This window comes from Bos taurus, chromosome 16, assembly GCF_002263795.3.
Source record: "Bos taurus isolate L1 Dominette 01449 registration number 42190680 breed Hereford chromosome 16, ARS-UCD2.0, whole genome shotgun sequence".
NCBI lineage: Eukaryota > Metazoa > Chordata > Mammalia > Artiodactyla > Bovidae > Bos > Bos taurus.
The window spans coordinates 17,746,368-17,771,836 of record NC_037343.1 but is presented as its reverse complement, the minus strand read 5'-3'; the positions used below and the strand labels follow the sequence as shown (position 1 = coordinate 17,771,836).

At 38.4% G+C, this 25,469-nt stretch overlaps 1 protein-coding gene across 1 annotated transcript in view; it reads left to right on the top strand.

Annotated features, from left to right (window-relative positions):
* LOC529930 (E3 ubiquitin-protein ligase MGRN1) overlaps positions 1–25,149 on the top strand; it is a 43,746-nt gene extending 18,597 nt beyond the window's left edge. Inside the window, exons 2-3 of the mRNA XM_059875858.1 lie at positions 19,371–19,467; positions 24,260–25,149. Coding sequence (XP_059731841.1) covers positions 19,371–19,467; positions 24,260–25,134 — 972 coding nt within the window. The 3' untranslated portion in view covers positions 25,135–25,149. The remainder of the gene's footprint in view (positions 1–19,370; positions 19,468–24,259) is intronic.
* The last annotated feature ends 320 nt before the right edge of the window (positions 25,150–25,469 follow it).

The following is a 25,469-nucleotide window of genomic DNA, read 5'->3' as shown; positions in this document are numbered from 1 at the left end:
GTGTCTCTATGTCTTCTGCTTTGGCAGGCAGTTTCTTTACCAGTAGTAACACCTGGTTTCCTCAAAAAACTGATTCCAAGACAAACATTTACAGAAATAATTTATTCAGGACATGAAATGACTCAAAGGTTCACTTTTAAAAGCAGACTCACAAGAATAGGAGCCTGTACTCACTTATCAAGCTCTATGAGAAATTTTAAGAATAAAAGAAATCAAGAGCCTGAATTAGGGAAAGGCTCTAGGCAACTAGGAGCTGCTTACTGGGACATTCTTTCTCATTTTGTACACATTCTATGTAACCTAGAGCTATAAAGGAGGTCTCCTGTGAGATACAGGCATTATATCACCCAGTAGAGAGTATTAACTTATGAAATACATCCACTTACTACCCTAGGTTATTATATAGCTTATGGGAAAATTTCCAGGGAGTCATAGCCCACAAATTCCATAGATTCTAGCTTTGTTCATTGCAAGTAAACCTATACAGTACATGTTCTACTTCAACATTCATACATAAGAACTCTTCTCCCTGAAAACAGGATTAATGTGGTTTGTAAGGACAAGAGGTACAGTAATTACCATATTTATAAGGAGGTAAGACTGAGACAGCTGCCTTCCTTCTTTCACTGAGACATCTAGACATCACAGAATGACTTCTTTTATTCCCTCCTCCCTAGAGGTAGTAAGATTTGAGGAGAAGTAGGGGAAAGAGTAGGAAATTAATCAAGGAAGTCATGAAAGCTAATAAAGTGCCTACTAATTAGAAGGGCCTCTGCTTTGGGCAACTAGAAATTTATTCTGGAGTGGGAGGTTGGGGTTGGCAGATGTAGACTTTATATATAAGATGAATGAACAAAAAGGTCCTACATTATAGCACAGAGAACTATATTCAATATTCTATGATAAACCACAATGGAAAAGATTATTTGAAAAAGAATGTATGTATATGTATACGTTAATTATATATGAATCTCTTTGCTGTACAGCAGAAACTAACATAACACTGTAAATCTACAGTTCAGTTCAGTTCAGTTCAGTCGCTCAGTCGTGTCCGACTCTTTGGGACCCATGAATCGCAGCACGCCAGGCCTCCCTGTCCATCACCATCTCCCCGAGTTCACTCAGACTCACGTCCATCGAGTTGGTGATGCCATCCAGCCATCTCATCCTCTGTCGTCCCCTTTTCCTCCTGCCCCCAACCCCTCCCAGCATCAGAGTCTTTTCCAATGAGTCAACTCTTCGCATGAGGTGGCCAAAGTACTGGAGTTTCAGCTTTAGCATCGTTCCTTCCCAAGAAATCCAGGGCTGATCTCATTCAGGATGGACTGGTTGGATCTCCTTGCAGTCCAAGGGGTGCAGCATATTCACAACATCATCTTTCAGGATCCTGAAATCAACAGTATTTCAATTTAAAAAATAATAAAATAAAATCCAATGTCTGCTCTTTCATAAAAAATGTGCAAAGAACTTAGTCACACTGTAAAGTACATGGAATATTATCAATATTAAAAGACTTACATATTTAAAATTAGAAAACTGAGTGAAATTATGGTATTGTAAAAAATTGGTATCTTCACCATGTTTTTCCTGCAGGGGCCGGGATTGATGCCCCATTGGTCTGGATGGTGATCATGAGGAAGCCGCACAGACACAGATCAGATCAGATCAGATCAGTCACTCAGTCGTGTCCGACTCTTTGCGACCCCATGAATCATAGCACGCCAGGCCCCCTGTCCATCACCAACTCCCAGAGTTCACTCAGATTCACGTCCATCGAGTCAGTGATGCCATCCAGCCATCTCATCCTCTGTCTTCCCCTTCTCCTCTTGCTCCCAATCCCTCCCAGCATCAGAGTCTTTTCTTTTCTTTTTTTTTTTAATTTTATTTTATTTTTAAACTTTACATAATTGTATTAGTTTTGCCAAACATCAAAATGAATCCATCACAGGTATACATGTGCTCCCCCTCCTGAACCCCCCTCCCTCCTCCCTCCCCATACCATCCCTCCAGGTCGTCCCAGTGCACCAGCCCCAAGCATCCAGTATCGTGCATCGAACCTGGACTGGCAACTCGTTTCTTACATGATATTTTACATGTTTCAATGCCATTCTCCCAAATCTTCCCACCCTCTCCCTCTCCCACAGAGTCCATAAGACTGTTCCATACATCAGCGTCACTTTTGCTGTCTCGTACACAGGGTTATTGTTATCATCTTTCTAAATTCCATATATATGCGTTAGTATACTGTATTGGTGTTTTTCCTTCTGGCTTACTTCACTCTGTATAATAGGCTCCAGTTTCATCCACCTCATTAGAACTGATTCAAATGTATTCTTTTTAATGGCTGAGTAATACTCCATTGTGTATATGTACCATAGCTTTCTTATCCATTCATCTGCTGATGGACATCTAGGTTGCTTCCATGTCCTGGCTATTATAAACAGTGCTGCGATGAACATTGGGGTACACGTGTCTCTTTCCCTTCTGGTTTCCTCAGTGTGTATGCCCAGCAGCAATTCCATTCACCATTGCAATGGAAAGAATAAAATACTTAGGAATATATCTACCTAAAGAAACTAAAGACCTATATATAGAAAACTATAAAACACTGGTGAAAGAAATCAAAGAGGACACTAATAGATGGAGAAATATACCATGTTCATGGATTGGAAGAATCAATATAGTGAAAATGAGTATACTACCCAAAGCAATCTATAGATTCAATGCAATCCCTATCAAGCTACCAACAGTATTCTTCACAGAGCTAGAACAAATAATTTCACAATTTGTATGGAAATACAAAAAACCTCGAATAACCAAAGCGATCTTGAGAAAAAAGAATGGAACTGGAGGAATCAACCTACCTGACTTCAGGCTCTACTACAAAGCCACAGTTATCAAGACAGTATGGTACTGGCACAAAGACAGAAATATAGATCAACGGAACAAAATAGAAAGCCCAGAGATAAATCCACGCACATATGGACACCTTATCTTTGACAAAGGAGGCAAGAATATACAATGGATTAAAGACAATCTCTTTAACAAGTGGTGCTGGGAAAACTGGTCAACCACTTGTAAAAGAATAAAACTAGAACACTTTCTAACACCATACACAAAAATAAACTCAAAATGGATTAAAGATCTCAACATAAGACCAGAAACTATAAAACTCCTAGAGGAGAACATAGGCAAAACAGTCTCTGACATACATGACAGCAGGATCTTCTATGACCCACCTCCCAGAATATCGGAAATAAAAGCAAAAATAAACAAATGGGACCTAATTAACCTTAAAAGCTTCTGCACATCAAAGGAAACTATCAGCAAGGTGAAAAGACAGCCTTCAGAATGGGAGAAAATAATAGCAAATGAAGCAACTGACAAACAACTAATCTCAAAAATGTACAAGCAACTCCTCCAGCTCAACTCCAGAAAAATAAATGACCCAATCAAAAAATGGGCCAAAGAACTAAATAGACATTTCTCCAAAGAAGACATACAGACGGCTAACAAACACATGAAAAGATGCTCAACATCACTCATTATCAGAGAAATGCAAATCACGACCACTATGAGGTACCATTTCACACCAGTCAGAATGTCTGTGATCCAAAAGTCTACAAATAATAAATGTTGGAGAGGGTGTGGAGGAAAGGGAACCCTCTCACACTGTTGGTGGGAATGCAAACTAGTACAGCCACCATGGAGAACAGTGTGGAGATTCCTTAAAAAACTGGAAACAGAGTCTTTTCCAATGAGTCAACTCTTCGCATGAGGTGGCCAAAGTACTGGAGTTTCAGCTTTAGCATCATTCCTTCCAAAGAAATCCCAGGGCTGATCTCCTTTAGAATGGACTGATTGGATCTCCTTGCAGTCTAAGGGACTCTCAAGAGTCTTTTCCAACACCACAGTTCAAAAGCATCAATTCTTCGGTGCTCAGCATTCTTCACAGTCCAACTCTCACATCCATACATGACCACAGGAAAAACCATAGCCTCGACTAGATGAACCTTTGTTGGCAAAGTAATGTCTCTGCTTTTGAACATGCTATCTAGGTTGGTCATAACTTTCCTTCCAAGGAGTAAGCGTCTTTTAATTTCATGGCTGCAGTCACCATCTGTAGTGATTTTGGAGCCCAGAAAAATAAAGTCTGACACTGTTTCCACTGTTTCCCCATCTTTTCCCATAAAGTGATGGGACCGGATGCCATGATCTTCGTTTTCTGAATGTTGAGCTTTAAGCCAACTTTTTCACTCTCCACTTTCACCTTCATCAAGAGGCTTTTTACAAGAGGATGTGAAAGATTCATTAGTCGCAGAAGGAAGCTTTTTGCTGAGGAAAACAGAGCAGGCTCCTGAGCAGAACTAAAATGGTTGGATAGAAAAGAAGAACCTGGTGGCATGAGGAATGGTAATGGTTGGTACTAGGCATGGAGTGAGGATTCCTGCTGGCTGGCGGGGGCTTCATGGTTCAGATGTGGGCGAAATGGGGAAATCAAAAGCTATGCTTGAAAGTTGTCAGCACTCAAAGATCAAAAATGACTCAAACTTTTTATTAAAACACCTGACATGATAAAGTCATGAAGACTTAGCTGAAAGTTCTGAGACATGCCTTTGGCTGCCTGTGCTCGCTAGGAATGTCTATCTATCCTTGTATCTTTGTATCTATCTGTATTTTTAAATAGAGGTCTCAATAATTACTTAGCCATAGTGAGGTTTTGTTTTAGCCAAAAAGCCGTTAGGGATTTTCCATAAGATGTTATTATTATTATTTTTCTTAAAGCATTATTCTATTCTAAATGCACTTTAATTTTATTGTTTGGATTCTATCAGCTTAAATAGATTTATTTACAATTAATATTCTATAAGAAAAATTCATGAGTTCACTAAATCACACAACTGAATATTAGGTTGGTACAAAAATGATTGTGGTTTCTGACCATAAATTTTAAATCATTATAACTAGGCCCACAAACATCTTTATTCATAAAAATGGGAACCATTACAATCAATACATTCTTGCCAGCAAGAACTGTTTGTTTACTTCTACAATGTAAAAATCCTTGCTTTGGGATTTGACAAACTCTTGGGAAGCATTTTTGGTTGTGGAAGTATTTTCCTTGCAAAAAGTTGTCGAGATGCTTGAAAAAGTGGCAGTCAATAGGTTAGAGGTCAGATGAATATGGTGGATGAGGCAAAATTTTTTAGTCCAATTCATACACATTTTGAAGCACTGGTTGTGTGATGTGCGGTTGGGCCTTGTCAGGGAGAAGAATTGGGCCCTTTCTGTTAACCAGTGCTGACTGTAAGCATTGCAGTTTTTGGTGCATCTCATGGATTTGCTGAGCCTACTTCTCAGATGTAATGGTTTCACTGGGATTCAGAAACCTATAGTGGATCAGACCAGCAGCAGACCAGCAGAGAGTGACCATGACATTTTTGGGGGTCTAAATTTAGCTTTGGAAAGTGTTTTGGAGCTTCTCAGTGTAACCACCAAGCTGGTAATTGCCGGTTGTCATATAAAATCCACTTTTTGTCACACATCACAATCCAATTGAGAACTGGTTCATTGTTGTTGTGTAGAACTAGCGAAGATGAAACTTGAAAACAATGCTTTCACTTTCATGCATTGGAGAAGGAAATGGCAACCCACTCCAGTATTCTTGCCTGGAGAATCCCAGGGACGGCAGAGCCTGGTGGGCTGCCATCTATGGGGTCGCACAGAGTTGGACACGACTGAAGCGATTTAGCAGCAGCAGCAGCAGCAAGAGGCACCCTCTTATCAAGCTTTTTCACCCTTTCAACTTGCTTTAAATACTGAAATAACCATAGAATGGTTGACATTGACTTCCTTGGCAACTATCATTGTGTAATTATATGAGGATCAGCTTCAAAGATAGCTCTCGGTTGGTTGTTGTCAACTTCTGATGTCCAGCCACTGTGGTCCGAATCTTTAAGGCTCTCATCTCCTTTGTAAGCCTTCTTGAAGCTTTTCTGCACTATACATTCATTAGCGGTTCTTATGCCAAGTACGTTATTGATGTTGTGAGCTGTTTCCTCTGCTTTACTTACCCATGTTGAATTTGGGTAAGAAAATCGCTTGAATTTGCTTTTTGTCTAACATTATTCCCCTAGTCTAAAATAAATATAAAATACACAGCAAGTAATGTCATTAGTTCAAAAACATAAAATGAGAAATGTGCATTAAAATGACGTATAACATAACCACATTTATTTAAGAACATATTCCAGTATCAAATGCCAAATCTCAACAAAGCAAAAGTGAAAGTGAAAGTGAAGTCGCTCAGTTGAGTCTGACTCTTTATGACCCTATGGACTGTTACATACCAGGCTCCTCTGTCCGTGGGATTTTCCAGGCAAGAGTACTGGTGTGTGCGGCCATTTCCTCCTCCAGGGGATCTTCTCAACCCAGGGATTGAACCCAGGTCTCCCATATTGTAGACATATGCTTTACCATCTGAGCCACCAGGGAAGTGACCAACAATGAGAAACCAAAATTAATTTTGTACCAACCTAATAGTCATAACCAATGAACATATAAATCTTGTATATGTTTCTACACTGAGGTATAGAACAGTCTTATGGACTCTGTGGGAGAGGGAGAGGGTGGGAAGATTTGGGAGAATGGCATTGAAATATGTAAAATACCATGTAAGAAACGAGTTGCCAGTCCAGGTTCGATGCACGATACTGGATGCTTGGGGCTAGTGCACTGGGACGACCCAGAGGGATGGTATGGGGAGGGAGGAGGGAGGAGGGTTCAGGATGGGGAACACATGTATACCTGTGGCGGATTCATTTTGATATTTGGCAAAACTAATACAATTATGTAAAGTTTAAAAATAAAATAAAATTAGAAAAAAAAAATTATGCATTAAAAAAAAAAAAATCAAAAGCAGTTTCCATTGTGGGGTTATTATACTGCAGAATTACTCTTGTAGGTGAATTCCTTCAGAAAATGGATTCCAGAGCAAGATTTCAGAAGTTGACTCAACAATAAGAAGCCAAATGGTGACTTTCACTCACGTGTATTTTTGTGTTTTGAAGGTAATAGGGTAACATTCAAAACATGGGAGAAAATGGTTGGCATGTGAACATCCAGTGAAGTATTAAAGTTTAGCAGATCCAAAGGTAATCCTCAGATAAATAGACAGAAATTGCTCTTAAAAGTACTATGTGGAGATTTTAATTCTAAATATGGAAAAAAATCAAAGGATTTCTTTTAAAGAATAAAGTAAGCTATAACTGGCAGTGAAAAAAGATTTACCACCTACCTATGAAAACAAGGTTTAGCTGCAGGTGAGTAAGTAAACATATCTGAAAAAGCTTTCAGAAGAATAAAACAACAAGGAGTGGAAATGGGAAAAAATGTCTCCCAGGGAACAAAGAAGACCATCTTTTCTATATCTCTGCAGGAGTGGCTATGACTGTGTCTGTGAATACAGCATCCATGGAAAAAATAGACCTACATTCATTTTACAGAGAAGAGGAATATTTGAAGTATTGCTCTGGCCATTTTTTTTGTTTTGTTTTTATTGGTTTCTTTAAAAATGATTGTGTGATACTCCCTTTCTTAATAGGAAGTTTCTGGGTGGCAATGCTATTTTATAGAGGATTTTTGGTGATACACCATAGCACCAAATAGGCAATAAAGTGTCCATATTTGAGTCCTATTTTGGAGAGAATAAATTTGTCTACTGAGCAAGAGAAAGGCCATTTATCTTCTGAGTTATTAAAAACTTCTATCTCAACCTGATATGAGAAGAATAAATTCAATGAACCAGTAAATTAGAGGTTTAAATATACTGGAATAGAATAGATGAAAAAAGGCACAAGTACATGATACCACAAAAAAATTATGGGCTTTGAAGTCACACAGATCTGAGTCCAAATTTTAGTTAGCAAGTTAATCACCATATAACCTTGTAAAAGATAAATAATCTGTCTGAATCTTTGGCTTCTTTATATATATATATATATATATATATATATATAAACTTGCAAAATGATAGCCATGATTTGAATTGATGTATGTAGGAACAATGTCTAGGAGCAGTGTCTGTCATCTAGTACTTCTCAAAAGTTATTATACGTCACATAATAACTATAGAATGAGCAATTAGTAAAATATCAACAGTTCCTAAAGTAAACCCTGCTGAATTCTGGTCCCTTGAGGTTGCTAAGAAAAAGAAAAGATTTCCATGTTGAATGCAAAATTGGATAGCGCTCTATTGGAAGGAACACACAGGTATTATTTTGCGGGTTATGAATTGAACATATCCAAAAATATCTTATGAATTGAACGCATCCAAAATTCAGACTTTGACTTACAACTGCCTTTTTGGTGTCTTCCTTTAACAACCTAAGAGGCATTTCAAAACTCACAGGGCCAAACTGGCACTCCTGGAGTCTACTGTACCACCACCGACACTGTTTTATGGACATACAGTCTCTCTACATGTACTGACCAGTTATCATCTCTGAAAATGTCAGCATCCCCCACACTAATGTTAAACCTTGAAGCTGGGTATTTCCTTTGATTATTCCCTCATTCTCAATTACTTCCACCCAATATTTTTTATCAGAAAGTTCTGTAATTTCTACCTCTTAACTATATCTGCAATCTACACTTACTCGTTCTTATTTCAACTGCCTGCGTATCATGCAGAGATTCCTTATATGGTGTCCAAAGGCTGCCAGAAGAGCCATGGATAGAGCTCTGATTAAATGTAATTAGTTTTCTTTAATGTCTTAGGTATTTATTTCATACAGTTAAAAAATATTATTTTGAAATGTTGTCTGTTGTTCTGAGCAGATTGCCACAGGGATCTTAGCTCTCTCTGAGAGTACATATTCTTTGGCCCTATAATTCACCCTAAGACATTTTGCAGAATAGGACTACGGTTGATCTTTTAAAAAAGTTTGCTTCTCCTTTGTTGTTGTTACTGATTTTAACTTTCCATCATGTTCCTGCAGCATTTCAGCTTGGCTTTCAGTGTGACAGCTAAATACAACACATACGGATGCTGAACTTGAAGTAAGTTTCTATTTTATTTAAATTAAGATACAGGATTTGTGTAAAGTGAAACTGAAGCAAAAGGCAGGGGCAGACCTGGTACATGTGTGCTTAGTCGCTTTATTTGTGTCCAACTCTTTGCGACCCCATGGACTGTAGCCCACCAGGCTCCTCTGTCCATGTGGATTCTTAGGTAAGAATACTGGAGTGGGTTGCCATGCCCTCCTCCAGGACATCTTCCTGACCCAGGGATTGAACCCAGGTCTCCTGCATTGCAGGTAGATTCTTTACCAGCTGAGCTACCAGGGCAGCCTGACCCAGCACATAATACTTCTTTTATACATGTTCCCTACTTCTGGGTGGTGTATGTGTCACAGATGTACCACTAATATTGCTTGTATGGGAGTCTTCTGTAATTACAAGAGGTTACACATTCTGTGCCACAGGCTTTTCATATTAAGAATTACATCCCCATTTAAGAACCACTCAACTTAATCTCCATGTCCTGTATGCTCTTGAAACAAACTCAGCGTCTATAAGACAGTGTCCTCATGAGAGTAAGAAAGCAGTCACATACAGAAATCTGGAGCTAGGGTGTCACTGGAGAGAAACTTCATGTTCACTTCTTGAGGACTAGACTTAGGGATGCAGGCACACAGGCAAATTTATTTCTAAAGCTACTGGTCACCACTATCTTTATAATGTGTGTGTGTGTGTTGCAAATGGTACTTACTTATAGTTGGACTAAAAGATTTAGCTGTGATGCAAGCAGGAGATAATCAGGATTAATGAGTTTAAAAACTGGGATGTTCTTCCTCAAAACCTATGTGTATTTGTCTGTAGTACCACAAATTCCTACAATTCTTCCACTGATTAGATACTGAAAGAGGTGCAATAAACGATGAATCTAAGGGCAATGGTTTGAAACTGGTTACTAATTATGTGAGGTCAGATTTGGAATACTTAACTCAATGATCTTTGTCTAAAGGAATAGGTATTACTTTCTCAATTTCCTATCATAATGGCCTCCAGGATAGTTTCAATAAAATGAACAGAGATTTAGGCAAAATTTTATGTATTTTTTACACAAGAATAGAAAGTATAGGTTTAACATCTGATGGAGCACCACTCAATATTCTGTTATGACTTCTAACATTTCCCTTTGTGGATATAGACTCTAACTTTATGACTTCTTCACTGACTATCTTGTGGGAAAGTAGCCATTTCTGATCATTTATAATCTATGTTAAATTAAAAAAATCAATTGCTGGCTTTCAAATGCCATTTAAACTATTAAGCCACTTGTTACCATTATAATACTTGAATGAGAAATTGGCAACATCTGCATGTATTAACAACCATATACCTTTTGCATTTCTGTTCTAATGGCTCCTCTGTGCATGGAATTCTCCAGGCAAGAAAACTGGAGTGTTTGCCATTTCCTTCTCCAGGGGATCGTCCCAACCCAGGGATTGAGCCCATGTCTCCCACACTGCAGGCAGATTCTTTACTTTCTGAGCTGCCAGGGAAGCCCCTGTAATGACTCAACTCAAGCTTGAGAATTAGAGCGATTTTTTTTTAATACAAATGTTTTTAATTTTAAATGTAATTTTTCAATCCAACAAAGAAAACATGTCCTTCAAGAAATATTGCTTTCATTAAAGAAAAGATGTGCTAATGAGGCAAATCAATATTTCTGCATGACAAGGGTTCTTCCAATTTAATCCATACCAACATATTTATATTCATGCAAAACATCTCTTATCTTGGCCATTCTTACTTAGATTTAATTAAGTTGCCTTGACTTGAAGCCCTTAGATGTAGTTCTCATCAAAAGCCCTGATGATTTTTAGAACAGAAATCATTGCAGCTTGGTGGCTTTAGGACTGTAGGTTTTTGCTGCTGATATTAATGAGACAGGTCATTAGTGGAAGCTTCACTCTATATGGTAGATAAAAATAATGCATTCAGGGAGATATACTGAGTTAGGAGAAAAGCTTTTGACTTTTGGTCCAAACTTTTCTCTTATCAAACAAAATATTTTTATATTCTGAATTCACATTTGATATCCATTATGAAAGCCAGCCCTAAGGAAAGTGGGAATCCTTAATATCATATTTACAATTTTGCGCCATCCTCTTGACTTCTTTTTAATACTACTGTATTCTCCTGGGTGATTTTATCAGTGAATCAGAACTTTGACAACAGTTGCATAAAGGTAACTATGTTGTTCTATGTAGCATCAGTTTCTGGTGCTCAAATTATTGTAGATGATGACCAAAGTCCTTAAATCAGATGTCTTGACTTTAGTAGGAAGTATCATCTGAAACTGTATTGACATGCATATAACACTCCATCGTGGCTCTTATATTAGTTTCTGCATGTGTGGTGGTAGATTTGCTTTCCATCCCTGTGTTGGTCATTTTATGCCTTAAGCAAAACTCTCTCCAGGATTAGCTTATTTAGGATGAATAGGTCAAGCAGGGTATGGAAGCCAGAACAATGAAATTCCTTATCATCAGTGGCACAGAAGGCTGCAAATCCTTCTAGAAATAGGTGCTTAGGGATACTATATGAGCATCTTCAATAGCCTTAAAATAGTGCTTTTTAATGCATGTTCAACAGTGAAATTCATACAAGAATCTTATGTTATGCTGCAATGTGTAGATTTTAAATTATTCATTTAACCTGATTCAGTAATTCTTGGGGAAAACAAGATGCAAATCAGTGAAATATGAGTATTTTCTTGCTTCAATTTTATAGGAACTCATTAAAATGAGAAATCATGGGGAGGGACTTTAATATTCTTGCAAAAACAAATACCTAAATTATGAATATAACTGTTGGATTGTTTGTCTATGATAAATCATCTCTTGAAAGAATGTCTTATACTGTAAAAACTTTCCCTTTTTGTTTATTAGATTTTAATTCACAGATTAATATAGTTTTTTAAGCAATATATGCAAATATGTGTATATATAGATATTTTAAAATAAAAACTGCATATCTATCAGTATAAAATCTGTCAGTGCATAAGTATTCCAATGAACATTTAATAATATTATGTTCTTACATTTTATACTTCAAGTTATACCATGAAATAAACAAAATACAAGTTACACACATATTTATATATATTTTTAAAATTATCTTCAGTTATATTCATGTGTCCCTTAAATATGATTCTTAGAAAAGAAAATGCTCTTTTAAAAACAATGTTCCAAAGTTAGGTACTTCCTTTTCAGGGGAGTTGTTTGATGAAATTAGTATCTGTGGGTATATTTACAACTTTTGCCATCTGATGATTTCTCTTGTTTTGTTCAGTGTAAGTCTCACATCAATGTTTGTAAAATTATTTCAGGTAAATTATCAGCTCAAAAAGTCAGGGTACTATGTTTATAAATAAACGGGCACTCCAAAGATATTCTTAAAGAGTGCATAGGCTATAATACCAATTTCAAGTAGTTTGCAGATGTTTTCGAGAAAAATCAATTGTAACAACATTGTATTAGCCGCATGAAAGCTTTTAAGTTACAAATGGTTGCTCAAACTCCTGCTACTGCTGTAGCTTCCTCCAGCTACTATTTGGGCCCCCTGGATCAGATATCCTCAATATGAGGATTAGGAGAATATGTTGCCTCACCAATTTAGGGACAACGCCCCAGTCAGCTTGGAAGTAGTTATGGAATGAGAACGATGCCCCTTTTCCCTAGGCAACATAATTCTCCTAAAAAGAAAAGGGGGGAATGAGAGAGTCAGTTCCTAGGCAGGTTGATAGGTAGTCTAGGGGTCCCCAAGGAGAGAGGGATCTGGAATTCTCAAGGAGGAAGAAAGGACAAACTTTTTTTCTTTCTCCACATTCCTTAGGATTATATAACAAAATGTATCCTGCCTAAGGACAGTCTTTGGATTCAACCTTCTGTTATCTTAAAATGTTAATTATGGGAGTAGACCTGGTCTTTACAAGGATGTATCTTGCCTGAGGACAGTGTTATCTTAAAATGTAAATTATGGGAGTAGGTCTGATGAGGTCTTTACAACCTCCAGAGAGTCTTTGGATTATATAACTTCATTGTTAACACTAGCAAGCGGGTACTCTTTCTGCCCCCTTCTGATGCCTATGTCAGAAGCTTTCTCTATCTCCTTTATACTTTAATAAAACTTTATTACACATACACACACAAAAAAATAAAAATAAGTGAAAAAAATAAAATCATATAACAATGAATAGAGAAGGAGGATGTTAGGGAAACCCATGAACTGGAGATATAAGAACCTGAGGCTAATTTTAACCTCTAACAAATTAGATGACTAATTACAACCACCGTGGTTCTTTGTTTTCACATTAAAATATCAAGAGGGGTGACAAGAAGTCTGTGACTACTTTGGTTTTAATATCCTGTGATTTGGTAAATGAAAAGAACCATTATGATTTGAAATTGTCAGGAGAGGCTTCATAACAAAGGTATGGCTTTATGAGCCATGATTGTTATAAGTGCTCTGGTTAAGCAAAGAGGAGGAAAGAGGCATTTCTGTTGAGGCATGGATCAGCAGAAAAGGAAATCAGTCAGAAGGAAACATTAGATGGGGAGGGGACCTGCCTCTCTGGAGAAAAAAAAAAAGAGTGCATACAATCTAGGTAGTAACTGCTGGGTTTTAAGAGAGTGCTGGAGGGACGAGGCTTGAGTTTTTGGATGAGAAGCTTGGACTGCACTTGATATGAAATAAAAAGCCATACGCAGCTGGGAGCATGGAAGTAGCATCCTGAAATCTGCCTTTATGACTCACAATTCAGGATGAACTGGCAGGTGGCAATAAGAAAGAATGTCCATCAGGAGGTCATGGCATTATGTTATCCAAGTTTAAACGGATGCATGCTCAGAGTGCTGACAGTTAAAAGAAAGGAACAGCATACGTGCAGCAGCCACTTAAAAAAAAATTGAGGAAATTTGGGGATAATTAAACTTACTGAAGAGTATGATAGAAAGTCTATGTGCATTGCTATCTGGACTTCATCTAATTCTATAGTTTATTGCTACCTGCAATTTAATGATATTTCTATCTTGCAACTTTTTAAAATACTTCTCTATACATTTAATTAAAATTTTCATTTAAAAATCTGTCTTTATATTTAGCATCACTCTGTTTGGCAATCTGCTATTGAAAGCCAAGAGAGATGAAAATAGTATTGGAGCAAGTCCTATGTGAGCTGCGTACTTGTTTACTATGTCACCTTAAACAAACTGACACTTTGCTATTAAGAAAAATTATCCAAAATTTGGAAATAGAGCAAAAAGATAATGGTATATGTCTTGTCAATGTATTCCTGAAGCATATTCTAAAAGAACTACCAAAGTTTAATTTTCTAGAGGAGTATATCAATATTTGATTAAATGTTTATTATTGATTAAGGCTCAGATCTGAACCTGTAGATTTCTGACCAGTAAAAAATATTACTTCAACTATTACATTTTTATTTCCCTGGAGAACAGTACCCATTTTTGTATCCATTGATAAGTTATTTTCAATATCATTTTGTCTAAAAGACTACTAAAAGCTCCATTTGTCAAACTTTTATAGAACCAGCTTAACTACTTTATAGTTACCCTCCTACTAAACTAAGGAAATCATTGACTCCCAGTAACTAAATATTCATGTCAAAGTTCTTTATAAACATTATACTTGGCTACCTCAATTCCCTTGCTTTATTTTTTTTTCTTTTTTTAATTTTATTTTATTTTTAAACTTTACAATATTGTATTAGTTTTGCCAAACATCAAAATGAATCTGCCACAGGTATACCCGTGCTCCCCATCCTGAACCCTCCTCCCTCCTCCCTCTCCATACCCTCCCTCTGGGTCGTCCCAGTGCACCAGCCCCAAGCATCCAGTATCGTGCATTGAATCTGGACTGGCGACTCGTTTCCTACATGATATTACACATGTTTCAATGCCATTCTCTCAAATCTCCCCACCCTCTCCCTCTCCCTCTCCCACAGAGTCCATAAGACTGATCTATACATCAGTGTCTCTTTTGCTGTCTCGTACACAGGGTTATTGTTACCATCTTTCTAAATTCCATATATATGCATTAGTATACTGTATTGGTGTTTTTCTTTCTGGCTTACTTCATTCTGTATAATAGGCTCCAGTTTCATCCACCTCATTAGAACTGATTCAAATGTATTCTTTTTAATGGCTGAGTAATACTCCATTGTGTATATGTACCACTGCTTTCTTATCCATTCATCTGCTGATGGGCATCTAGGTTGCTTCCATGTCCTGGCTATTATAAACAGTGCTGCGATGAACATTGGGGTACACATGTCTCTTTCCCTTCTGGTTTCCTCAGTGTGTATGCCCAGCAGTGGGATTGCTGGATCATAAGGCAATTCTATTTCCAGTTTCTTAAGGAATCTCCACACTGTTCTCCATAGTGGCTGTACTAGTTTGCATTCCCACCAAGAGTGTAAGAGGGTTCCCTTTTCTCCACACCCTCTCCAGCATTTATTGCTTGTAGACTTTTGGATTGCAGCCATTCTGACTGGTGTGAAATGGTACCTCATAGTGGTTTTGATTTGCATTTCTCTGATAATGAGTGATGTTGAGCATCTTTTCATGTGTTTGTTAGCCATCTGTATGTCTTCTTTGGAGAAACGTCTATTTAGTTCTTTGGCCCATTTTTGATTGGGTCATTTATTTTTCTGGAGTTGAGCTGTAGGAGTTGCTTGTATATATTTGAGATTAGTTGTTTGTCAGTTGCTTCATTTGCTATTATTTTCTCCCATTCTGAAGGCTGCCTTTTCACCTTGCTTATAGTTTCCTTTGTTGTGCAGAAGCTTTTAAGTTTAATTAGGTCCCATTTGTTTATTTTTGCTTTTATTTCCAATATTCTGGGAGGTGGGTCATAGAGGATCCTGCTGTGATGTATGTCGGAGAGTTTTGCCTATGTTCTCCTCTAGGAGTTTTATAGTTTCTGGTCTTATGTTGAGATCTTTAATCCATTTTGAGTTTATTTTTGTGTATGGTGTTAGAAAGTGGTCTAGTTTCATTGTTTTACAAGTGGTTGACCAGTTTTCCCAGCACCACTTGTTAAAGAGATTGTCTTTAATCCATTGTATATTCTTGCCTCCTTTGTCAAAAATAAGGTGTCCATATGTGTGTGGATTTATCTCTGGGCTTTCTATTTTGTTCCATTGATCAATATTTCTGTCTTTGTGCCAGTACCATACTGTCTTGATGACTGTGGCTCTGTAATAGAGCCTGAAGTCAGGTAGGTTGATTCCTCCAGTTCCCTTCTTCTTTCTCAAGATAGCTTTGGCTATTCGAGGTTTTTTGTATTTCCATACAAATTGTGAAATTATTTGTTCTAGCTCTGTGAAGAATACCATTGGTAGCTTGATGGGGATTGCATTGAATCTATAAATTGCTTTGGGTAGTATACTCATTTGCACTATATTGATTCTTCCAATCCATGAACGTGGTATATTTCTCCATCTATTAGTGTCCTCTTTGATTTCTTTCACCAGTGTTTTATACTTTTCTATATATAGGTCTTTAGTTTCTTTAGGTAGATATATTCCTAAGTATTTTATTCTTTCTGTTGCAATGGTGAATGTAATTGTTTCCTTAATTTCTCTTTCTGTTTTTCATTGTTAGTGTATAGGAATGCAAGGGATTTCTGTGTGTTGATTTTATATCCTGCAACTTTACTATAATCATTGATTAGTTCTAGTAATTTTCTGGTGGAGTCTTTAAGGTTTTCTATGTAGAGGATCATGTCTCTTCAAATAGTGAGAGTTTTACTTCTTCTTTTCCAATTTGGATTCCTTTTATTTCTTTTTCTGCTCTGATTGCTGTGGCCAAAACTTCCAAAACTATGTTGAATAGTAAAGGTGAAAGTGGGCACCCTTGTCTTGTTCCTGACTTTAGAGGAAATGCTTTCAATTTTTCACCATTGAGGATAATGTTTGCTGTGGGTTTGTCATATATAGCTTTTATTATGTTGAGGTATGTTCCTTCTATTCCTGCTTTCTGGAGAGTTTTTATCATAAATGGATGTTGAATTTTGTCAAAGGCTTTCTCTGCATCTATTGAGATAATCATATGGTTTTTATTTTTCAATTTGTTAATGTGGTATATTACATTGATTGATTTAAATTATATCTATTTCAGACTGTGTAAATGATTTACCAAAGTTATAGACTAGGGAAAGAGTTATAGCATACACACACACACACACACACACACACACGAGTGAATCCTGAACCTGACTACTCTTAAAATTCCTCTACTCTTCCTATAAGGAGGACCAACTTTCTAACCTGTGCTCTAAAATCTTTAATGTTACTATTAGATCCCTCTTTTTCCTGATATTTTCCTCCTTTTCCTAATTAGTGATAATTTCCCTTGTTCTCAAACAAAAAGAAATACATATTAGTTCCCCAAAGGCTAGTTCAGTGAGCATTTTAATATATCAATTTATTAAGACTATACCTCAGTGCCGTCACACACATAATCAAATACAACTGCCAAAAAGAATATCTATAATAGAGATATGCTCTTTAATAGACTGGAATTTCATATGAAGCCAAGAAAATGTTTTGTGGAATGAGGATATTAAAAAACATGGAAAGATTTGAGAAGTGGGGACAAAAATACTTTTCACTTCCAAAGGGAACCAGGAAGAATCAATATTCCTCCTAGGAGAGCCCCAAATCTGTCAAGATATGTTTAAGTTTGCAGGAACACCTAGAGATGAGCTTAAACATATGAAAGAATATTATTAAGAAGTCTTTGAGGAAAAGCATAGAGGAGAAAGTAAAGTATCTGGACAACATAAAAATAAATTAAGAAGAGAACCTACAACCAGAAAAGTTTATATTTGGCCAAGTAGTAAGAATGAGACAGATGAAAAATGTGTGGTAACGTGTCTGGCATGAGGAAGTCTTTATGAAGATTAGGATTCAGCATTGCGAACATAGAAAACTCATCAATCAGAATATAAAATGCCAATAATGATAGAAATGATGTATCTGTGTTAATAGTAGGAAGTCTTGCCTCATAGAGGTATTTGGACATAATAAATGTCAAGGGTAAACAAGATGCTAAGAAGGTGTATCAACACCTGACAAAGATAAATTTAGTCTTGGTGACATATTTGGATATAAATTCCAGGAGAAAGAGCAAAGCAGCTGGTGACATCTGGGAGCTAGCCTGGCACTCTCAGCTCTAGGCATTGCTACCAGCTGGCCTGACTCTTGCAGATGATCTTAGTTTTTCTCCTGTACAATATGGACTTTTTCCCAGAGCACCAACATCAGATAAGGATAACCAGCAACTGAGAAGAATCGAGGCAAACTTAAGACCACTTTGCCATAATCAGATCTAAACACAAGGTAAAGAAAAAACAGTGTAAAACTCCTAAAATGACCAAATGAACCACCTACTCTGGCTAATATAAATGACTGCAGCTTACAAAAATCAATAGAAGCATTTGTTTCACTCTATCCCCCACCCCCACATCTTCTAGGGAGAAGGCAATGGCACCCCACTCCAGTACTCTTGCCTGGAAAATTCCATGGAAAGAGCTTCATAGGCTGCAGTCCATGGGGTCGCTAAGAGTCAGACATGACTGAGCGGCTTCACTTTCACTTTTCACTTTCATGCATTGGGGAAGGAAATGGCAACCCACTCCAGTGTTCCTGCCTGGATAATCCCAGAGATGGGGGAGCCTGGAGGGCTGCTGTCTGTGGGGTCGCACAGAGTCGGACATGACTGAAGTGACTTAGCAGCAGCAGCAGCCACATCTTCTAAATAAGAATTATTAAAAGACTCAACTATAGAATTATCTCTGCTTCCAGACAACATCCAGTTCAGAGCAAAGTCCTACTTCTTTTTTTTAAATTAAAAACTTTTTTTTTTTTGCCACACCATGTGGCATATAGGATCTTAGTTCTCCAGCCAGGGATCAAACCCGTATCCCCTGCATTGGAAGGCAGAGGCATAACCACTGGACCACCAGGGAAGTCTAAAGTCCTACTTCTTTGTATGCTCTTGAAAGCCACTTAACCCAAACCTGAATTCTAAAACGTTTTTCTAGCTTCCTTATATTGAAATATCCCTCAGTTCCCCAAGGTGTGCAGTGTGCCTTGTGACATGGAATCAGTAAACATAACTTTGACACAGGTGTGTTCCTTATGGTCTTTGGCTCCAGAGAACTGACAGCTATATTAGAAGTCATTTCCTCATAGAATAGTCACTCAGAGAGTACTATCATTATGTTCAGTCTAGAATTTTCAAAGAAAGCTCAGCTTTTTATGTTCATTTTAGTGGAAATCTTCAGCAAGAAAACTTGAGAGAGAGCCGGTGCCCAGGATCCTGAGCAAGCAAATCCTGCAGCGAATAGCAGAGGACAAGGTCTCACAAGGTCACTGAGGCATGGAAATGGACAGACCATATGGCTGACCAAAGACACTTAGCACTTACTTGCTGAGGTGCCACTGAAAACATTTTGGCCCTGATGATCTTGGTTGAACCATATGAAGTGACAAAAATTTGTCTTGCCAAGGCACAGATAAATCTAAGAATCAGACCTAAAACATGTCAAGTAGTCTCCATTGCTGTATCTTCTCCTAAACCGAGATCCACATATTAATTTTTTGAATCTTATTCTTTGAACTTCAAGAAAAGGAATGAGAACAGGTCAAAAAAATGTGACAGGTTCTCCCTAAAATCTATGATGATATGGTTCAATCTATTCATGCTGAACCTTCTAAAAATTGCTGACAACTTATCCTCAACATCAGAACCTAAGAAATAGTCTAGATCTTGATCTAAGATCATTAACACTCATTTAACTGTTTGTATTTGGGGGTGGATGGGAGAAGTCCTTGGAGGAAAGTTTTTATTTCTTTAACACAACTTCTGACAATATAGCTGCTTGTGAGAACTGTGAAAATAACAACATCAAGGCTCCACCTGAGACTAAATGAATTATAATCGCTGTGGCTGGGATCTGGCACTGTTCTTTTTGAAGAGTACCCTGTTAGGGAAAGCTGATCATCGCTGAAGACACAATGAACTTGACTCCTGTTAATCAGCAGAGCTGTTACTTTCCTTGAAAAAGATCAGAGGGATACTGACCAGAAAACAGGGGGCACTTCACGAGTTGTACCAATACTATACAACCATCCAGGATGAATGAGACCAGGTGTAAATCTCCCATTGTCAATAAGAATAAATACTAGCTACAATCCCTCCAAACCTCTGAAATAATCAAAACAATATTTTAATGGTGTTTACCCAAAACGTATGCCAAATTCAAAGTCCAAAATATTCTCAGTTTTCTTTTTCATGTTTTAATTTTTGTTTAACCTACTTTGTTGTCTGTTCAAGTTTACTAGCACAGAATAAATCAAGTAAATGAGGAAGGAATAAACAAACACCAATAATATAAAATGCGTCAGATTTTCTCCCACTCTAAAAATAAATATTTAAAACACTCAACCAGATGTCAGCAAAAAATGGCAGAGTAAGAGCCTCCAAAAATTCTTTTCTCCATAAAAGCAGTGATAAAATTGGCAGAAAGAAAATGTTAGAATCAATTTTTAACAACTCTGTAAATTAACCAGAGATTAACAAGGATCCAGGAAGGAGCTATTCAAGAAAAATGGCTAAATCTTGGTAGCAACGGCAAACTTTGTGGTATTTTGATGTGCCTAATACCTATTTCCAATCTCCAGCTCTGTAATCTGTAGTCTATAATCACAGTGAAAGTCATGCTTAGGCTGACAGCCACCAGGGGAGACAGAATGGGGTTGGAGCTTTCTTGACAGTCTTATTCCCCAAGAACTGTCATTCTTTGACTTCTCTGATGGTCCCTGGAAGATTCCCAAAGACATTCTTGAACATCTAACCGAGTATGGAAAACACTTTCCCCAAGAAAACACAGATAAAGTAATGAGTAACACCATTAGAGATAAAAATATAGGTACATACAAAATGTAATATAAATATAACTTTGTTTATAATTCTTATTTTTTTCTATCAGACTTAAAAGTAAAATGCATCATCTAAAAATTATAAATGTGTGCTGATGGGCACACAATGGATATAGATATAATTTGTTTGAGAACAATAGAACAAAAGATGATGAATGGAATAACAATGTTTTTATCCACAACTGACATTAAAATGGTATTGATCCAAACTAGATTGTTAAAATTAAGACAGTAATTTTAATCTCCAGGACAACCACTAAGAGCATAATGTAAAATGGTACCCCCTAAAATGATCAGTATGTTAAAATGAAATACTATTGTACTCACATAGTTTCATGGCCCTGTGTGTTTCCCTGCTCCCACTAGTAAAGTTATTCTCAATAGTATGGGATGATGATAATTCCATGGGGTAACTTGTGGAGTCTAAATGTGCTAGAGGATTCCTACAATTCATTAGCTGTCTCTAGAAAGGAATATACCTATAAATCTTAGTCCCCAGGCCTTACCTTAGTGTCAGACTGAGAGGGTAACATGTAGGAAGGCCAGAGGTCCCAAGTGACAGAAGGAAATAAATTGCAACTTTTTTTCCTTCTCTAAACAAAATTAAAAGAGACTTCTTTTAATTCTGTGTTGAGGACACCAGGTTCTGCCTTGATCTAACCAATGCATTTTTCTTATGGAAATGTTTTTCTTAAGCTATGTTAATGAAACTGTGTATTTCCTTTGGAATTTGCCTTTTTTTCAAATGGTCCTGCCTAAGACTAACATTTTTTCTTTTCTCAAACCTTGGGCTGGTAATGGCTCAACAAAACAATCAGATCAGATCAGATCAGATCAGTCGCTCAGTCGTGTCCAACTCTTTGCGACCCCATGAATCGCAGCACGCCAGGCCTCCCTGTCCATCACCAACTCCCTGAGTTCGCTGAGACTCACGTGCATCGAGTCAGTGATGCCTAACTGAAGCAGAAGATATTAAGAATACACAGAAGAACTGTACAAAAAAGATCTTCACGACCCAGATAATCACGATGGTGTGATCACTGACCTAGAGCCAGACATCCTGGAATGTGAAGTCAAGTGGACCTTAGAAAGCATCACTACGAACAAAGCTAGTGGAGGTGATAGAATTCCAGCTGAGCTATTCCAAATCCTGAAAGATGATGCTGTGAAAGTGCTGCACTCAATATGCCAGCAAATTTGGAAAACTCAGCAGTGGCCACAGGACTGGAAAAGGTCAGTTTTCATTCCAATCCTAAAGAAAGGCAATGCCAAAGAATGCTCAAACTACTGCACAGTTGCACTCATCTCACAGGCTAGTAAAGGAATGCTCAAAATTCTCCAAGCCAGGCTTCAGCAATACGTGAACCATGAACTTCCAGATGTTCAAGCTGGTTTTAGAAAAGGCAGAGGAACCAGAGATCAAATTGCCAACATCCACTGGATCATGGAAAAAGCAAGAGAGTTCCAGAAAAACAAAACAATATTCATGTCAATTGTTTTAAGGCCAGGGGATGACACACCTTCTGCCATCCTATCTCAAAAATGCATACTGTTGGAGAGCGGCCTGGTGAAACTCCCTCAGCTCCGAGGTGTCTTTCTTTCTAACAGACATAAAATGCCTTGCTAAAAACAAAGGGGCATTCTTTCTGTCCCCTTCTGATGTCTATCTCAGAAGCTTTCCCTACTTGTATTATACTTTAATAAAACTTTGCTACACAAAAAGCTCCAAGTAGTCAAGCCTCATCTCTGACCCCGGATCAAAATCCTCTCTTCCGGAGGCCATGCATCCTAGCATAACACACGGCTCGCAGTAGCAACCTTTCAAAACCCAGGTCAAAAGTATTCACCAGAGCTTTCCTGGTGAAGAATCCACCTGCCAGTGCAGGAGACATGGGTTCTATCCCTGGTCTGGGAAGATCCCACATGCCATGGAGCAACTAAGCCAATGTACCACCACTATCGAGTCTGTGCCGTAGACCCTGGGAGCTGCAGCTACCCAGCCTGCATATCCTGCAGCCCATGCTCTGCAACAAGAGAAGTCACCACTATGAAAAGCCCTCACACCACAAATAGAGAGTAACCCCCACTCTCTGTGATTAGACAAAAATCTGCTCATCAACGAAGACCCAGCACAGCCAAAAGTTAATAAACAAATATAATTTTTAAAAAGTAGTCACGAGCTGGCTTTGGAAAAAGAGACACAAACAATAGGATAGATGCTGTAAACTTGGGTTGAATGTTACAATTCTTTCTCCTGACAATTTAAACCTTCACTTCTGTGGCCCAGTAGGCTTGATGTGGATCCAGAGTAGTCTCTGATTCTTGTAATGATGGTGAGAAACAAAGTGGTGGGAGAGGTGTGAGGACCTTGAGCTCTCTTCAGGGGTTTGCAAGCATCAGAGGGCACAGGGTGTGTTGGAGAATTTCATTTCACAAGCAGAGTTCTCGGTTTTTAGATAAATGACAGCAATTGTGGATGCATGGATGACCCAGTTGTCATTTGTTTGTTCTACTTGGCTCTTTTATTGGTCACCTGCAGCTCTTCAAGCCTTGTCATTTCTGTTGGCAGCAGGCTTGGGATCTTTTGGTGATTACAAAATAATTGCACCACAGGAGCACAAACCACAGGGCCGTGGTGTGTGGCATGGAGTTGGGTACCTACTAGGCCAGACACAAGTGACTTATGAATGGGCACTTAGGAATTGCTTATTAGATTTTTTACCCTCTCTTAGTATTACTGCAATTTGAATTTATTAACTGGTTTCAGTTGAAAAAGTGGAGCTAATATTTATAGAAAATACAAAACTCTATGTTTATTCTTAAGATTTTTTGTTCTATCACAGAAACCTAGACGTTTGAAAGTAAAAGGAAGAATGAAAATGCTAAAAGTCTTCTTTTGGATTGTGGAAAACATAAGATGGAACTATATCTTAAATTCTTTGAAGCCCAATTAACTTATTAACCTCACGCTAACCAGGAGAGATAGTAAAAGCCCCATAGAAATAGTTACCAAATATATAAATCACGAAATCATCTGCTGTTTCCCATTGTGTGAAAAATACTTTTGCATAGTAGGAATACTAATAAGATCTGATATCACAAAAATTTACAAGTATAGCATTCCTCTAAGGTTTTTCCCATTAATTTCAACCAAATATATTGAGTCCCTACTAGGTACCTAGGTCTGTAATCAGCACTGGGGAAGCAAATGTAATTAAGACACTGGCGATATATGTCATCAGGCTTCGCTGGTGGGCAATCGCCCAGTCCAGTTCCCTTACGTCACGCCTGCGCCCCACGAGCCCGTGAAGACGCTGAGGAGCCTGGTGAACATCCGCAAAGACTCCCTCCGGCTCGTGAGGTACAAGGACGGCGCCGACAGCCCCACTGAGGACGGCGAGAAGCCCCGCGTCCTCTACAGCCTGGAGTTCACCTTCGACGCCGACGCCCGGGTGGCCATCACTGTCTACTGCCAGGCGGTGGAGGAGTTCCTGAACGGGACTGCCGCGTACAGCCCCAAGAGCCCGGCCCTGCAGTCCGAGACCGTCCACTACAAGCGCGGTGTGAGCCAGCAGTTCTCGCTGCCCTCCTTCAAGATCGACTTCTCGGAGTGGAAGGACGACGAGCTGAACTTTGACCTGGACCGGGGCGTGTTTCCAGTGGTCATCCAGGCCGTGGTGGATGAGGGGGATGTTGTGGAAGTGACCGGCCATGCCCACGTGCTCTTGGCCGCCTTTGAAAAGCACGTGGATGGCAGCTTCTCCATGAAGCCTTTAAAGCAGAAGCAAATCGTGGACCGGGTTAGCTACTTGCTGCAGGAGATCTATGGCATCGAGAACAAGAACAACCAGGAGACCAAGCCCTCGGACGAGGAGAACAGCGACAACAGCAACGAGTGCGTGGTGTGCCTGTCTGACCTGCGGGACACGCTGATCCTCATGCAATGCAGGAAACGCAAGTTTGATCCTTGGGTTGGAAAAATCTCCTGGAGAAGAAAATGCCAGCCCATCCCTCTATTCTTAGCTGGAAAATCCCATGGACAGAGGAGCCTGGCAGGCCACAGTCTATGGGGTTGCAAAAAGAGTCAGGCGTGACTTGGCAACTAAACAGCAAATCTGTAATCACTCAGGTAGCTTACAGCTTGTTGGTAAAAATGAATCTATAATATAATTTGATCAGTGCAGTATGGAGTTATCTTGCTTGGAAAAAATTAAGCCTTTACATTTGTTTTTCATATATCCCTTAGAAAGACGGGTGCACTAATTTTTACATTGGTATTCTTTCCTTGCCTGAGTATCCTTGAAACCATATCTATTTCAACTAATTCATAAATCTGATGCTGGCTATAATAGGGTTTTACCTTGCTAGCTATCAGATTTATCCCTTATAATTTCTGTATTATTTCCATTACTTGTGTCCTTTCTTCGTG